We start from the raw sequence: 15073 nt of genomic DNA, 5'->3' as shown, positions 1-15073 counted from the left end.
TCACGTCCAGTGGTCTTTGAGGGTTCCTTGGTGCGTGGAATTTATTTAGAGGCAGCGTGTGAATACAGTAGTGAGTGGATTGTATTTTTGTGAATGATATGTGCTGTGTTGTGTAGTGAACTGACATGAGCGACATAATTAACAAGCTGTCTATTCGGCTTACGTATGTGGATAAGCTCCAAATCGTTGTTAATTTTTGTTTTATGTCCCTTTTATGCACAGATAGGCTAATGGGGATCGGATCTACAGTTAATGTAGTATACGAACCACCATGTATCGAACTTGGGACCCCTTAGTTTCAAGGCAACGACGTTACCACTGCACCAACGTTTAGGCCACGAATTTCAAATCTTGAAAATAGGTAGGTAAAAGTTTATATTTATTCTCGTACATAAATATTTCAAGATGTGGGCCAAACAAACATCCCCACCAGCAAATTTTTGTCTATTCGAACACTATGATATGGTGCTATAGTCCAGTATTTTAACCCCATATACCCCACTGACAAATATATTGTTTCCATTCTGGACTGTTTTATTGCACTTCAAAATACAAGACAAACGTCGGCGTAAAGGTGGAGGGGAGGAGCACTCTACCGGACAGATCACGTGAGGACGCTACTTCTGCGTTCCCTATGCAGCCCCTGGTCCACCCAGATGAGGAGACTGGAGAAGAAGGTGTTCCAGGCGACCTCCAGTCTCTCCGTGAATTGTTCGCCGAGTCTCTCCCGCATCTCGATAATCAATGTATCGAACAGGGTCTGGAAAAGAAATTAGCATCGAGTTTAGTATTTGCCTTCTATTGACAATGCACTTGTTTATACGCCGGCCCCCGTGGCGGAGTGGTTAGCACATAGTGCTACGACGCCAGGGGTCCCAGGACCGAATCCCTGCCTGGGCATGGATGTTTGCTAGTGTGCATTTATCAATTTAATCATATCATCACTCATCCCATCTTCACAAATTAGCCAAAAGTGAAGAAGCGAAATACAAAAAATCAAATCAATCAACCATGTGTGTATATGATTGTTCTATCATCAATTGAAGCATTCCACCGAATAATGCTGTATGGCACTTTTGGGAATGTGCTGAGTTACCAGTGAAATCACGCTGAGGCTCTCCTTCTACAGGCTACAAGCTAGTCAGTCATAAGGTCGGATGTTGCCCAAAGATTGCTACTGTGTTTGCATAATGTTTTATGTTGTTTCTACTATAGTCCAGTAACAAACAACAGATTGTATCCGTTGTTCTCGCATTCGCTGAAATGTGCCATACAGCATTATTCGGTGGAATTCTTCAATTTCATATTATCACTTTTCGGCTCCATCTTCACAATTAGTCAAACGCAAAAAAAAGAGTGAAGTACACTGTGTCCATAAATTATTATTAGTCGATTTTGTAAGTCTATATTTTCACCAATAATGAACAGAAATACACGATAGCATAATTTGAAAGAGGAATATTTGAAGTTTTACGCAGACCTCAAATGCATTTGATGTGTTCCCAACGTGCGGCAGATGTCCAGGCAGTACACCAGTTCTCAAGCATGTGTGTGACGTCTCCGATGGCGTTTCTCTCTGTCACCGAACCTCACAGTTAGCGATATCTTTCTGTGGGAATTCATCAAAGAGAATGTTTCCGTTCGTCAACTTCCACAGACACTGTCAGAATTGTAAAGGTGCATAAACACCTTGCATGCTTGAGAGGGTTTGGCGAGAATGTGAGTACTCCCTGGGCATCTGCCATGTCACACGTAGGGCACACATAGAATGCATTGAAGGTCAGTACAAAACTACAAACATTCCTCTTTAACATGGTGGTAATACCATGTCTGTCTGTTCAATATTAGTGAAACTGTAGTACGAGGAGTGTCAGGAAATAAAGGTTACAGTCCGTATAGGCCAAAAGGTGATGTTTTAGTGCGTAAGTTGGAAACACTGGCTTTGACCTTCATCCTTCCGCTTTCGTCTCGCGGCCGTTCGTCATTGTTATCTGGAGTATAGTTCTAGTAACACGTACTGACAATGGCTCCGTTATATGTTTCCACCATGCAATTGGCGAGTGCCTATTGGATACTCCCGTGTATGGAAATATTATGAGTCGCCAACATGTAACGAAGTGGTGCCGTGAATTCACTGCAGCAGGACCAACGTTGATGACAAACAAAAGAGCGGTAGGTCGTCTGTGATCACCGACGAACTTCTGCATCACATTGAGGAGACAATTCGTGCAAATCGGTGTCTTAAAGTAAGACAACGCTTCATGAAGTTTTGACGCAAACATTAGGGTACAGGAAATTGTGTGCGTGCTGGGTACCAAAATACAAGCGACTTCCACTTGTTTCTTCACCTTAAGAAACATCTGCAGGTCAACACTTGCAGGACGATGAAGAGATCAAGAACGAAGTTCAAATGTGTTTCCAGCAGCCGGCGGAAGATTTCTATGATTGTGGAATACAGAAGCTAGTACCTAGACTTAACAAGTGTTTGGACAATGGCGGAAATTTTGTGGAAAAATAACTCATGTAACACTAAATAATCTGTAGTGGACGTGTTGTCAAATACATTTTTATGAATGAATACTAGTCATTATAATCTTTCTTTCCGGACACGCCTCGTATTATAAAATCATCCAATAATTTGTGGACACGCTGTATAATAAAACAACCAGTTATGATCGTTACTATTATCCTACGGATTCAGAAAATCGACCAATCATAGAAATACTCACCACGAAGTCCTCCGAGGTGAGCCCGAACTTGGCGTGGTTGGTGCCTATCCTTATGGCTCTAGCGACGACGGCGTCTGTGTTGGCCAAGTTGTTGATGAGGTACATGATGACCTCCACCGTATGCGCTGAGTGCTTCTGCAGCGCCTTGTTCTGCTCCACGAACCTCACGGGGACGTCGGTCATGCCCGGGAATAACGGTTGGTAGTGCGGGTACTTCAGGACGAACCTTCAACAGTTCAATGGATTTTCATTTACTCAACTAATAATGTTGTAAGGGGTGGTAACAAAGTGGACGTACCCCCTTTATTTTGGACATTACGATGGTTTTAGTGAAATTCTTGATATGGACATATACAGGGTGAGTAATCATTGAAGATTGAAGACTGGTTAGGGGAGAGAAAGATATTAATCTAAATGCACGCGCGAGCGGATATATATAATGTTATTAAATATAAAATTACTAAATATTGAAAAATACATTATTATTAAATAAGGAATCCATGTGTTACTTTAATATATATCAGATATTTATAAAGTAACAAACTAATTCCTATACTAACTTATTAATGATGTCAATAAATTACAAATTAGCTGAAATAATTTTATTGTGTATACCTCGTTAATCCGGACACCGATAAGCCGGACTAAAAGCACCCGTCGGGTACATCATTGTAATATGGGTATACGTATATGTACGTACTGCATTGTATGTACAGTATTGCTTTACATTTTACTGTACTGTACAGTGTATTTAGGCCTATGCCCTTTTAATACACCATAATATAGTGTTTTGTTGCTATACACGGAGTTTTAGTGAACTTTCTACTGTTCTTTTAGGTTATTTCAGTTAAACCGGTCAACTTATACCCCCCATTAGTCCGGTTTAACGAGGTTTTACTGTATGCACAATAAAAGTAAAACAACAATGCAAGACAAATATATGTATGAAGTATAATTGGTTGTAGAAAGAAATTACATTTCATACTTCCATTTCTGTATTGTGCATATGTTGGTGTTGGTGTAGATCTGTTAGAACTATTTCCTTGTCACTTGTTTCAATAACAAAAACTCCCCCCCCCCCCCGTAATTTTTTGGTGGTGTGGATTTTTGAGGCCAAGTTTCTTGGAAGGGATGAAATCCCACCTGATGGTTTAAGAGTCCAGTACATCGGTTTCCTACTGTACATCCTATCCTTAGTCTAGGGACCTCCCAAAGTAGTCCCTGCCCAGAGATCCGAAAGAGAGACTATTTTACCTCCGGAATATTTTACCTTGGGAACATCCATGGCCTCGTATTGTTCATTCTTGACATATCTTCTTTACAGTGCAGAATTGTCAGCTCTACGCCTTATCCCCAATGGAGGACTGCATCTGTCATTGGCCAGCGGATCCCTCGGATCTAGCTGGGAGGACCACATAGTAGTCCATTGATCTTACCCCACCTCTGCCAAATGTGCGACGCTCATATGGCCATGGCAGGATAGCTCTGTAAATCCCAACAGAGAAAACATTTGACCATTTCACTCTGTTGGTTGACTAACTGCTGTGAACAAGCCACTGGGCGATGGGATCGTCACATCCCTATATAATATGTACATACCTAAACTCTCTTCATAAACTATTATCTTCTCGTATAATATCTAAGAAACTATAAGTTAAAATATACAAGACAGTAATTGTGCCTGTAGCATTGGTCCCTTACATTGAAAGAGGAACATATACGAGATTAAGAGTATTTGAAAGGGATGAGGAGACAGGTGAGTAAAAAATGTTATATAATTTAGAACTGTGTTCATTTCCAGGTATTACTCGTATTAGAATGATTAAAGACTTAGGTGGGCAGGCCATGTGGCACGAATGGGAGAGGAAAGAGGAGATTACAGCATTCTTGTCGGGAAACCTAATTGTAAGAGACCTGTAGGAAGGCCAAGACGAAAAAGGAGGGATAACGTTGAGATGAACCTAAAGAAAAGCGGTAATGATGGAAAAGATTGGATTGATTTTGTCCAGGGTAGGGATAAATAGAAGGCTTGTGTTGATGCAGCCATAAACCTTCGGGTTTGAGAAGGCTAGAGAGTTAGTTAGTTCATCGGTTTGGAGACCGTCATTTTCGTAGCCGAATTCTGCGCCATGCTCTGGCAGATGTTTTTTCGAAGATTAATACGAAGTCACGTACGTGAAGGCATCTTCCACAGCTTCTCGTAACTCTGGTGTTGTGTGATACCTGTTATTTCACTCTGTCATTGATGAACCCTCAGATACGAGGTCAGTACTTCTTGGAAGTTAGGTTAAGGGAGCTGGTAATCTTAAGAAACTCTTGCCCAGAAAATGTCTTATTTAGGTAATGACTAATTACACACTTGCAACGCGAAGTGCGACAGAATCTTACACAGAATTCGGCTGTGCTACGGAAATGACGGTCTCCATACCGATGTTCCAGACTCCTAAACCACCAGGTATGTGTCCATATCAAGGATTCAATCAAAACCATCGTAGTGTTGAAAATAAAGGGGCGTACGCCCACTTTGTGACCACTCTGTACAGCGTGCTCATAAATGCAACTAGGAACTGTCACCAGTGGCGTCGCCGGAGCAATTTTGCCAGGAGTTTCGAATTTTAAGGGACAGTCCCTTATTTAAGTAGTAATATGTTCTGCTCTGTTCTGTGAGTATATGGCTTCAATTGTCCTGTATTTGAAAATTGAACTTTTACCCAGCTGAATTCGTGTTTCTAAACGCTCATATTATTAACATTTTCTTCACCAAAGGCGGTGAATTTTGGGACAGGTAATACGAGGGTCATTCCAAAAGTAATGAGTCTCCGTCGTGTTGTTCCTTCATGCAGTTGTAGAGCAAAATAAGGAACATGCGAACTCCTTCTACTAACTACAACCTTGGTGACAATGAAGTTCGACCAGAAAGGAATACGTGATTAAATTCACAGAGGCATAGGCGGTGGAATGGGTGACCCGCAGAAGTGACGCATGTGTGTAAGAGGAGGCGTGTGAGCAGGCAAGAATCGTGATCCCAGCATGTTGCACCCAAGGTCACGTAAAGAAGGAAAACGGGGAACTATACGCGTGACATTGAACTTCGACCAGGCACCAGACCCATACGAAAAATTCCAGATAGTGGCGTCACGTCACGGACACGATAAGGGAGTCCGCCGTATATAAGCGCGTGCTGTGGACCGAGGAACCGCAGTGCATCATCAGCATGGCCAGGGGCAAACCTATTGACAACACCGTGAGGAGAAGAGTGGTGGAGTTGCAACGGGATGGACTCAGTGAACGGGAAATAGGGCGCCAACTGAACTTACCCAAGTCAACCGTCCACTGCATCATCAAACACCACCAAAATACGTACTACAGAGCCAGGTAAGGCCCCCGGTCGAAAAAGCCTGCTGAGCGTGCGTGACCTACGGATATTTAGGCGCTATATCCAGACCAACAATCATGTTTCTGTGGCCGAATTACGACTGTGGACTCGAGAATGCTTTCACATTGAAGTGTCAACCAGAATCATTCGCCGTTACCTACAGCGATGCGGTTACCGAGTGTACAAGGCGAAACGTAAACCCTTCCTTTCGATGTTGAACGAAGGCAATCGACTACGGTGGGCACGAATGTACCGGGGATGGACATTTCGGCAGTGGAACAGGGTTTTGTGGACGGACGAATCCATTTTCAATGTTGTGTACGGGAAAATACGGAAAACAGTCATTTGTCGGAAGGAGGAACAAAATGAAGCAAAATGTTATGTACGTCGGGTACAGAAACCTGCGCCAGTGATGGTATGGGGATACATGACGGCATCTGGGGTTGGCCCACTACACGTCTGTGAGGGCATTGTGAATGCACACGCCTATACACGGATACTGGAGCGGCATCTTCCCACAGTGCGAAGGCACCCGTTCCACAGGCGGCGTCTCATCTTTCAACACGACAATGCCAGGCCTCATACAGCGCGGCTGACAAGAGGATGGTTGACTCGCCATCACGTGCGAACTCTTCCATGGCCACCATCGAGTCCCGACCTCTCGCCCATTGAGAATGTGTGGCGTGTTCTTAAGCGACGTGTGCAACAGAGGGGACCCACGACAGTGGCTGCTCTTATCGCCTGCCTGCAGTAGGAATGGCACCGCATCGATGTGGAATACCTTGAACGACTCGTCCGCAGCATGCCCCGACGCATTGTCACAGTTATTCGCCGACGGGGTGGCGTCACACCATGGTAAACAGGATCCCCTCTAACAGTGGTCGAACTTCAATGTCACGTGTAGATGGACGAAAATGTTTTATTTTGTGTGGACACCATACATTGCTGCGTTGCAGCGGAAATTTATGTTTTCCTTTGTTCCATGTAGCCTGCTGAATAAAATATGTTCAGCATATGCATGTGTTCTCCTTCTTTCACAACGCACTCCTATATTTGTGACTGGTCGAACTGCATTGTCACTAAGGTTGTATGTCTTAATAGGGTCCGGCAAACTTATCTGTTGGTTTCATATCCGCTAGTACTTAGGATGGAGGGTAGATGGCGTTGCTGCATGCTCGTACCTTTTCCATTTCATTTACCATGGAGCAGTGACATTCTATGCATCGGTCGGTTGTTTTTTTTAAACGAATTTGTAGTAAATACTCACAAGGGACTTATTTGACTTACAGGGTCGCTATCGCACAATAGTGTTGACAGCGTTCGAAGTCCCACACGACGTATACCGCGAATGTGCGATATTAGCTGCTATAGACAACAGGGGGCTCAACGGGAGGTATCCGAATGTGAGTTGGACGTGCGGCTACGAGACGTAGTCGAATGCACATGTAGTAGTGTTGACATCAAAACAAAGCGTGTATGAAAACAAACTATGCATTCTGTAAGCTGATGGTCTTGGACACTTTACAACAAGGAGTTCGCCTTTGATCTTGCTGGCGCAAACTTTTGTGATCACTGTGGCGAGTTATTTTTCATTCGGCGCTCATGGTGCAAGTTAAAGGTGTGTTTTGAATCTTTTGTGAATATCGATGATGTCCATTTTTTGAAGTGTACCATATACAGTTCATAGCAGGTTGCTCTCTGCATCACCAGTACATTTACTTCCCATCGTTCTCCAATGCACATAGTGAGTCATTAGCAGCTATGATTTTGCTGTCACCACGTTTCGTGCTGACGCTTGCGAATGGTCCTACTTAGACATTGCACTTGCGACCATATAAGGAAGACAGTCCGTAATGTTCATTCAGATTGCCACGTGTCGATGTGACGCAATTTCCTTGCACGAGAACCACGAGTGTTGTTCCAACAAGATGACGCAACATCCCATATAGCGAAGACTTCAGTTGCAGTTGTCAACAGCAATGTCATTTCCTGCTGTTGCAAAATTTCTCGGCCACCGCGATCGACAGATCTCTCCGTCTGCGATGTCTTCCTTTGGGGCTACCTCAAGACCAAGGTTTACATTGAGAAACCCCGAACAGTTGCTGAAAGAAGCGATTCGACGAGAAAATCACTCCATACCCCCCAGCAATGATTATAGGTCTGCACTGCAACGTTTCCGACAGACTCAAGGAGTGCATCTGCAAATATGGTCACCCTTTTGGCGACACCATTCTCTGGACCTACATATTGCCACTTTTATAAATGGCAGATATGTCTGTATTAAAGAATACAAGACAATCCTTCCTGGCAATTCACACAACTGAATGCTTTTATGTCTTTATCCGTCATATATTGTTGCCGGACCCTGTATTAACTGACAAGTATATACATAGTAGATTTTACATTAAGAAGGTTGGAATTATAACCATCTCTAATATTAATGAAAGTTGCAACGAAGATTGCCATGTTTTTTCTCCAGCAAACCGTGGAATACATTAATTTTTAAACCGATTTAGTTAATAATTAAAGGGCTCGGTGTAAAATATGGTAAGTGACATTTTGCTCATTTCTGAGTTCATTAACAAAAAGTTATTAGAAGCTATACTGTAGATAAATTGTTTTCGTGTTGTGTTTACCGATTTCAGAAGGCTTCACTCGAAAATTTAGGGATGGCACATTTTACTTTGTAACTCAAAATTCACCAAAATGTCACTTACCATGTTTTACACCCTAGCTCTTCAATTAACAGTTATATTTGTGGCAGTGTACAACCTCGTTAATATTCTTCAAGCCTTAGCGGACTCCCAAGGAGGACAAGTCCGTAGGAGATATGAGGACCACAGGTTAAGAACCATTGGTTTACGGCACAACACTGGTCCTATTTCGGATTGTGGAGACTTACCAGATCTCTATGAGCGAAAAGTAGGACGTATTGTCCCAAAATGTAGGGTACAAAATATTTTCAATAAATTATACGTATTACTAGAACACGTTAGCAAAATAATGTAAAATTGACACATTTTCAGTGTAAAAATATAATGATTTCTTTTAAGGATTTAAAAAATTTCCTAACTTGTAATCAAAACTAAACTATACAATTCTTACTACAGGGTGGCTTAACACCCCTAGTACAAGGCCACTGCAGCGCGCAACATGGAAATGGTGATGACCAATCGTTATCAGGCCAAGGGGGGACTACATTGAAGCCACCCACACGGTCGGCGGCCATCTTGATGTCCGCCATCTTGAATTCAACTTCAGACTTTTAAATGGGAAGGGGGTCGTGCGACATATCAAAATGGGCTAGAATTTTACGAGAAATGCAATGGTGAAGGTTTTTTCGAAGTATCTTTAACCAGTAAAAAGTTATGACTGAATTCTTGTACAAATTTGCTCCTTTTCGAGGTGTTAGAAAAATGCCTTAAAATTTGTTTAGCGCTTCGGTAATGCATCGAGATCAAAGTGACGTCTATGGAGAGACGTTCGCATGCCATTGCACATTATTTTAATCGGATACATCCATGAAGAGCTGTGCATTATGAATGGTTGTCGCGAACAATTTACAGTGTGACGCTTCCATTGAATTAAAAGTCCTTCACAGTGACAAGGTTAATGTTTATGTTCATAAGGAAGTTTATAAACAGAATATTCGATGATTTTTATCTGATAACCCATTTTCGACAGATCAAAGCTGAATGGTTAGTGTTGGTAAGTTAATGGTGTGGCGTGCTGTGTGGAACACGATTGGTTAGTCAATTTTCCATCAACGGAACCTTAAATGCCTAGGGCTACTTGGATTTGTTAAATAAACAGTTTTTTTCATCCTTGCTTATGGAAGAAGGTACTTTTTACAGAGTTTTTTCAATAGGGAAGAACACCAGAACACTTATGGGAACGTTATGAACCTGTTTTTGTCCAAAGTTAGTTATCAGATGACAAGGGTCACATATTCTGTTTCGCCCCCGCACTATGCTAATGTCACGAGCCGGAATAAAATATACTGTCTTTGCCCCCCCCGGATTTGGAACCCAATCGCCGCCACTGATAAAACTAAATTTCAGTATTGAGTTTCAGAGTGAAGTCTATAGACTTGTAACTTGCATTATATTTCTCTGTAATTTCTCTGTTGGAATGAAACATGTAGCTTAATTTCTTAGTAAAAATTATGCGACGTTCACAATGCAGGACATTTATGATATTCTTTCAAATTCCTCCCGGACGTCGGACATGAGGCTAAAATGGACATGTCCGGGAAATAGAGGACGTCTGGTAATAAGGCTGTTAAAAGTCCAGAATGATTTCTAATGGGTTCCGCTGCAGTACCGGAACCTTTTTTCTCGCACAATTTAAATTCGGTCCAAGTTGCGTATTGTTACATTGAAAAAGGTTCTTGGATCTAATTTAAATTTATCCGGAAAAATGTTCCTGGACCGAATTGAAATACTTTACAGATAAAAAGGTTCTTTACGACCTAAAACCCATTTACACTTGATGATTATCTCTTCCGGAGGGGAATTGAATTTATTTACAATTCCTGGAAACTAACAACCCTGGGATTGTTAAGGATCCAGAAATCCATACACATTCTAATAGGTTCTATTTGGTTCCGTAACAGGACGGGAACCTTTTTTCTCGCACATTTTAAATTCGATCCAAGTTGCGTTTTGTATAATTAAAAAAAAGGTTCCTGGGATCGTATTTAAATTGAGCCAGAAAATAGGTCCCTGGACCGAATTGAAATGCTTATAAAAATAAAAAGGTTCTTTACGGTCCAGAACCCATTTACGCTTGATGACTTTCTCCTGGAACGGAATTGAATTTATTTAAAAATCCTGGCCCTTTAACAATCCTGTCTGGTAACCCTATGCCTGTCAGATTGAATGATTGATGTGATGTTTTAAGTCCACTTTGTGCACAGTATGGCTAATCGGGACTGGACGTACAGCTTAAAGTGGGATCCGAACCACTATGTGCCTCCACCGGGTATCGAAACCGGGACGCTATGATTACAAGACGACGACGCCCTAGGCTTCTTAGAAAACCCTATGCTTTTGTGTACTCACTCATAGAAAAGCTTGTTGGACGCCTTCGGGTTCTTGCTCAGCCGCTTCCAGCAGTTCTCCAGCATGACCCTCTCCTTCGTCGTTAGTCCAAAGATGTCTTCCTGCAGTGTTTCTACGTCGTTCGACCTGCTGAGACACTGACCCATACACCTGCAACGGTCACTTGGAATGCTTGGAACTCATTATAATTGATACAATAGTTTCATATACAGGGTGTCAGAAAAAGAATGTACCCATTTCAAAACAATTATGTTCATCCCCACGAAGTGGCATGAACATGCTTTCTGCCGCAAATGTAAGAAAATCTCTCCAAGTTTTGCTTGTACGTTGCAAGTTTACAGGTTTATTTTAATGCGACCTGCGTGACTGATGCCCGTTTGCAACAATTTTGCACAAACTCGGGGGTTTGAAAATCCACGGGTCATGGTAACCCTCGGGTCAGGATGATTTTCCATTGCACCAATCTGAAAGGCACATCAGATCGCGTCAGTCACGAAACCCCGGCTCTAAGCCCGCTTTAAAGGAAAGCATTTTCCTCAGGATTTTTCTTAACAGTTGTGACATGGCCAAAATGCTCCCGTGTAAAGTCAGAAATCTTATGGCATTTCAGATGCCATGGCATATTTCATGGCATTTCTCAAGGATAGAACCCGTCCTACGTAGCATTTTTCGTAGCATAACCAATCAGAAGCGACCTCTAGGCAGTGATGTGCGTCTACGCGTAAACAACGATTGCCTACATTCTACGTGTAGACAATGTAGACTATGTAAACTATGCAATCTACGTAATCAACGTAGACAACATGGCGCTCGGCGTTCTCCGTGCAAGGCACGCGCATCGTTCTAGTAGCAGCAAACGGCATCAGAAGGTGGACATAGAGAGCGTGAAGTATTCCACTGTCCAGAAATAAGTGTTGTAAGTATTTATTTACGTTCAACCAATTCACTACGTATTAATTGAACTGCAAAATAAACTTGTCGCGACATACCCAAAAAAATGCAATGTCCGTAGAATGACAAGATTTGATTTAATTCTATTTCCACCATTTCACACGTGGAAAAATCTGCTTTAACACATGCACTTTCCTAAGCAGTAATAAGACAAAAAATATGTTTGGCAGTGTAAAAAAATAATATCAGTTTTCACTATGGCTGTCATTTGTTTTTCTTCCGGTAGTCCCTTTTTTCCTCGTTAGTGAAAATTCGATAACTTTGGTCTTAAGTTGGTTATAGGCCCAGATTAACGACATGTTAGTAGAAAGAAATGTTTTATATTTCAAAGACCACTGGGATTTCCTTCTTCCCTGTTGTTTGCATTGTCTACAGTAGACTATGTAAACTATAAGTCAGTAATCTTCGTGTAGATTACGCGCAGACAATGCATGTAGACGTAAACTTATAGTCTACGGCACATCACTGCCTCTAGGTCACGAGTGCAGGTGTAATGGCGGCCGAGTGAGATGTAAACAATGTATCACTTCGCATTTTTAGAACCCGATAACTATTGAACAGAGAGGAATAACGTTTCGTATAAACCGTTATTAGGTACAAAAGCAATGGCACTGCTTAAATACATACTTTACAACGTTTACTGTACACTTATGGAAGAATATTTTAGTTGCTTCAATTGTAGACAGCGTGCACTCAGCATAGACGGTGTAACTCAACGTGCCTTTTGTGCTGTGTATGTTATACATTGTAATCGCAAAAGTTAGCCGAAAAGTTACATGAAATGCTGCCGTGTAAAGTAGCCTACTATCTGCTATGAGATTTTTGGAAGCATTTACATAGCATTTCTGCTAGGAAATGCTTTCGTCTAAAGTCGGCCTTACTCTAGGATAGTAGCTAGCCTCAAATAAGTGCCTAAACGTCATACAGATGGAAGCACGTGATTGGTTACCTTGTTTCGAGAATCTGTGGTTTTACTCGTAGCGTGGCTGAATGACGGAAAATAATAGAAAGGATGGAGGTAACGGGAAATTGCTATCTGTTGTAAACAGTAACAAGCTGCTGGCACGAAAAAATTCCAAGCAAGTGATAAATATGAGGAAACATATTTTTGTGAATAAATGTTGATGTATTGTTGCAACTTGCAATATAGTAAGTAGCTTTACAGTGATGTTTGTAGTAAATTTCGATATATTCATCTATCTCCACGTATGGAGATAGATGAATGTTGGAAAGTTTATTTAATACGAAATTCCAACTTTACAAGCTCTTTCCTCAACGATCTGTACGCAAACTTTTACAAAATTATCTTGCATGCATAACTTGAATCGTAAGTGTTTATTCCACAGCAAATCAATAGTAATTATATATTAACGATAATAATTATTACGAACTTAGAGTAAGTTTCAGTTGTAGGATAAATTTTTTTCTCTATCGCCTATTTCCAATTGGTAATTTGGAAAATAAAGATACATTATGCAGAACGGTAAATATTGGATTTTACTTTTATGAATGTTCTTTACGTAGTTTCTAAAGCCACATAACATTTAAAATGTTCTTGATGTGATAGGAACGTACTGAACGAATAAGAAAGGACGATTCAGTCAGAAAAATAAATATTCTACTCTTATAATACACTTTGTTAAATATTGTAAATGGACAGTACTTGACTAATCCTGTGACGTCACGGAAGCTGGTGTGAGGCCCTTATATATGCATCTCGGAGGCCCCGGTTAACTCTACTTTTACTCCCGGATCTCGGAGGGTAAAGTTTACCCTCCTTTTACTCCCAGCTTACTCGGCGTTTCTGTTGGTGCAACAGATAGTCAGTCGATTCGTGGGTTAACTCTGAGTTTACTCTTACTCGCGAGTAAATCGACGTTGGTGCAAACGGGCATGAGTGTTTGATTATTCCTGCAAGTTCACACTGAACGAAGTCCTTTGTCTTGTTCAGTGAGTCCGTGCACAAGTTTTACCTTGCAAGCCTTCTGTTGCAAACGCTTAAAAGCACATCCCATCCTGTAGAGTGAGGCATTTCCAACTCACGGCTCGCCTTTGGATCGAGTTCCTGGGACTGCGCTGGAAGACTTGTCGAACTCCACCCACTGCCTCCACCGAACATGAGGATCTTTCCTTCTGCAATGCAACTTTTCTGCAGGAATTGCATGTACCAACGCTTAATTGGGGCCTAACCTGTTTCTATCAACACCATTTGTAACCAGCCTAACTCCTTTACATTCTATAGCGGGTGTTAAGAGACTTTTGAATCACTTCTATAGAGCTTTCACTAAAATTTCAGGTCAAGCTCTAAATTTATGGAAGATATCCTTATCAAAATATTGTCGGCTTGCTTACACTTCATCCCTGCCCTTACTAAAGCTCAGAGTGTGTTACGAAGATTTTACCTGAAAGATGGAACTCAAGTAATCGATGAGTGTCTCTTTCATAATCTGTAAAATATACTTTAGGCAGAGATGTGAAAACAGGTGCAGAATTTGGAGAGTTCGTAATGCAGGGAAAACCATTTAACGTCTGCTAACTACAAAAGTCCCAACCATAGACTACTTCTATCAAATGCAATATATGACCACACCGTCCAAGGTGTAAAACTGTTAGCTAGAGATCTATAAATTTGAGTTAGATATCGTATTCACAAAGGAATCTATATATAAAAATAGCACTCACTGCGCATGCGTGTCACTCGAACAGGGAGCTTTTAGACTTAAGCGACAAATGACACGCGACACTACCAAAAATACATAAGTGGCAAATATTTTAAAATATACAGTACTAAGCATTTGACCTAATATTTACTTGCTGGAGATATTCGTGTCGCTTGTCACTTCGACATTAAACATGTTAGAAAAAATGTATTACCTCTTTTGAAAATAGTATATCTTCATCCAAGACACTAAAAATGGACATATTTCTTTGCTATAAGAATAATCGTCTTTAGA

The 15073-nt window shown here is 41.4% G+C and overlaps 1 protein-coding gene across 1 annotated transcript; it reads right to left on the bottom strand.

The window, feature by feature from the left end:
• Nucleotides 1-544: 544 nt before the first annotated feature.
• Nucleotides 545-15073, bottom strand: LOC146004937 (uncharacterized). The gene is made up of 4 exons (XM_083143993.1): nucleotides 14994-15073; nucleotides 11169-11318; nucleotides 2730-2955; nucleotides 545-760 (listed from the first exon to the last, which is right to left on the bottom strand). Exons 1-4 carry the CDS (start codon nucleotides 15017-15019, stop codon nucleotides 605-607), a joined length of 558 nt encoding a protein of 185 aa, XP_083000119.1. The 5' UTR covers nucleotides 15020-15073; the 3' UTR covers nucleotides 545-604.

The sequence above is a fragment of the Lepisma saccharinum genome, chromosome 22 (genome assembly GCF_977018435.1).
Source record: "Lepisma saccharinum chromosome 22, izLepSacc3.1, whole genome shotgun sequence".
NCBI classification, from domain to species: Eukaryota; Metazoa; Arthropoda; class Insecta; order Zygentoma; family Lepismatidae; genus Lepisma; species Lepisma saccharinum.
This window is presented reverse-complemented; position numbering and strand designations above follow the sequence as displayed.